General features: G+C 38.9%; 1 protein-coding gene across 1 annotated transcript in view; it reads left to right on the top strand.

Moving 5' to 3' along the window:
- MON2 (MON2 homolog (S. cerevisiae)) overlaps positions 1-1,373 on the top strand; it is a 64,181-nt gene extending 62,808 nt beyond the window's left edge. The window contains exon 35 of the mRNA XM_010141850.1: positions 1,344-1,373. Coding sequence (XP_010140152.1) covers positions 1,344-1,373 — 30 coding nt within the window. The remainder of the gene's footprint in view (positions 1-1,343) is intronic.
- The last annotated feature ends 1,672 nt before the right edge of the window (positions 1,374-3,045 follow it).

Here is a 3,045-nt window from a genome sequence, read left to right as displayed (position 1 = left end):
TCATGTTTAGCGATAAAATATTCTGAGATAATATATTGTGCTCATTATGAGCCTTGTTTGGTGTAAAACTTGATACTTTGAATGCTTAGTGTTTGCACATGCAGGCGAGATTCAGAATTTTTATCACCAGCATCTTTAGGTAAAAATACTTAGGTAGGAGTGTAAACTGTTTAAAACCTCACTGATTCCTGCAGCTTACTAAATAACTCTTATCTGTTACAAAGCCAATAGGATATGGACATTTTTTCCTGGCTGCTGGTGATGAATTAATTTAGTGAGTAAGGTCTGTGTGGTATTTAGTTTATGTCAAGTCTCAGGAAAGCTTCTTAAACAGAAAGCTTCAGAAGGACTTATGCACCAGCATATAAGCATACTTCCTGGATAGGAATGCTTTCCTCCCATGGAGGTTGCGCCATATTTTGGAACTTATCAAATGTAAATCTTGTTTCATAGATGAGTTGTAGTGTTCAGATTTATGTAATTTTTAAAGTATCTGACTGCTGTCTAATTTAGGACAGACAATGTTACACCCCCTAGGAACCAGTTGCTGGGATCATGAATCACTACAACAGCAGCAAGTGAGGAAAAAAATTTTGACGGTTGTTTAAGAAAGATAGTGAAATTAAATGTTCATGATTCTTAGGGTGGAGGGAGAATATAAAATAAAAATCATTGGGCTCCAAGAAGGCAGACTTCAGAAAATTGCTAGGTAAGATCTCACAGAAGACAAGTCTGAGATAAGAGAGGAGCTGTGGAGTTCCTCCAGTTCAGTCATGAGCTTCCCATCTCCAAGGAAAGTATATCTCAGTGCAGGACACAGAGACTAGCTGTAATAAGAGACCAACTCAGTTAAACTAACTGAGGCATTTCATTAGCAAGAAGTGAGAGTAATCAGTGCTTGAATTTACTTTATGATTAAAAGGAGTTCTCAGATAAGCTTATTTTTAAAATCAGTATGATACGCTTTTCTCTCCACGTTAACACATTTATTCCCACTGGCAGTCCAAAGAACTTCTTAAAAGAATCTCATTTTTCAGCACTATAATCCTTTCTTCCCCTGAAGCATGTTCCTTACGGAAGGGACAAGGTAGATAAGCTACCATCTTTTTCTTCAATCAGAAATACTGTAATGTTGAAACATACTCAAAGGCCTCAGCCCATACTGCCCGTCAGTTTAGTGTTGAGGGTTTGGGGGTCTGTTTTGTTTTTAGAAGGGATTGCCAATAGATAAGTGAGAAAGAAAATCCAGTGCAAGTCAGGTATCTGTTTGGCATCTTCACAGTTTTGTTCCTGAAGACCCCGATCTTCAAACTGGAGTCGTAACTGCAGCTCTCTGTGTACAGAATATCTGCCTTAGACTTGAGTCTCCATGACCAGTGGTATTTCCGAAGTTGACAGCTTCAAGACTGCAGAGGCTGGTGAGGATGAGAAATTGTTGGAAATGTGAAATGTGATTATCACCTCGTCTGCTATTTTCGATGTTAAATATTTCTTACCTGGAATTATTAAAGTTGCCAAGGAATTGCTTTATGTTTCTGACTTCCTTGGCAGACTTGCACTTCTTTCCCCCATCACATCAAGACCAATTGCCTGGTCATGAGGGGAGGGACTGAGAGGCTCTATAGGAAAATGGCAGTCAAAACTGGATTGCCACCAACAGAGGACCTTTAAAAAGGATGGAGAGCAGTCTTGTTTTGATCAGCCTCTCTCATGAGAAAGCATGGAAGGAGACAGGAATATTATGTGCATCATACTGCTGACATGTACATGATGAAGAACTGGTTTCTGGAGTACATCACATCTATTACTTGCAGGATCTACTTACGGAACATCTGCTCACGCCTCAGGGCTTGGCATTGTAGCATAATATGCTACTACCTTAGCACTGAAATGAGCCCCAGAGTCTGCACATCGTACAGCCCTAGAACAAGTAATGAAAGATCAACATTTATTTTAGAAAAGACTGATACAAATTAAATATTTTCTCTCAAAATACGAAATCAATAACCTCTGTTACAGCTGTATGCACTACAGTGTCTTAACACTTTAAGCAGTTGCGTGTTGCCAGAGTCTTAAAGAGAATGCATTGAACTGATGAAGGGAGTAGCACAAAATCCTTCCTCTTTAATAGGGTAAGAATCAGGAAGGAAGTTTTTGAAGTGTTAAACCAGTCTGAGAGCAGCAGCTGCTTCTTGCCGATCAATTTCACTTCAACCAGCTCAGTTCAAACAACTAGTTCAAACTTGGAAATGGATTAGGAATTGAAAAAGCTCGGGATTTTTCTGCCTTCCATATACAGGGTAGATCTCTGAAGGTAAGATCTACTGTATCTAAAAGCTGAAGGCAGTGCCAGCCAGAAACCATCAGTTCCATCCTCTTTGCCAACAAGATGTACGTCGTGAATGTATCCAATACATTTTAAAAGAGAGCCATCTGAGAAAGTTCTGCTTTGCATCCAAATAGACCTCTATGCAAACTAATGAATTGTTAAATAATCAAGAAAAAATTGTATTCAACCATTTTCTGATAAAATAAAATGTAACCATTAAGCATCTAATATTAAAGCTACAGAATTGTTAACTGTGTACAATGTATTCCCTAGTTGTAAAAGGTTGCCGATCTTGGTGCAGTGACTATATTGCAAACACTTAGTTGCTAATGAAGTAGTAAAAATAATCTTCAGGAGATATAGATACAGATGCAAAATAAGGTTTAAAACCTAGTTCCTTGCTTATTTAAATCAATGTCGCTTTTGACAGGAATGTTTTCTCCTGTAATCAAACTTCTGTATGGAGTATTTGCTTTGAGAGGCACAAGTTGGATTCCTCTTCTGAGATCTAGGTTACTCAAATTTGAGTTCTACCCCTAGATTAACTAGCCTGGCTTCCATCTGCACTTAGGGGAGAAAAACAGGCAGGTCTAGCAGGAGATCCATTCCATCCTTAAAGAGACCATGTAAATTGCTCTGTGGAAGCGCCAGTTCTTGCTATGGGAGCGCAGGACAACTACTTTAGGCTTAGGCATCTGGCGTTTTGTGGGGTTTTT

The sequence above is a fragment of the Buceros rhinoceros genome, unplaced genomic scaffold (genome assembly GCF_000710305.1).
Source record: "Buceros rhinoceros silvestris isolate BGI_N320 unplaced genomic scaffold, ASM71030v1 scaffold6678, whole genome shotgun sequence".
Classification (NCBI taxonomy): Eukaryota; Metazoa; Chordata; class Aves; order Bucerotiformes; family Bucerotidae; genus Buceros; species Buceros rhinoceros.
Note: the sequence above shows the minus strand (reverse complement) of the source record. Positions and strands in the feature narration are given on the sequence as shown.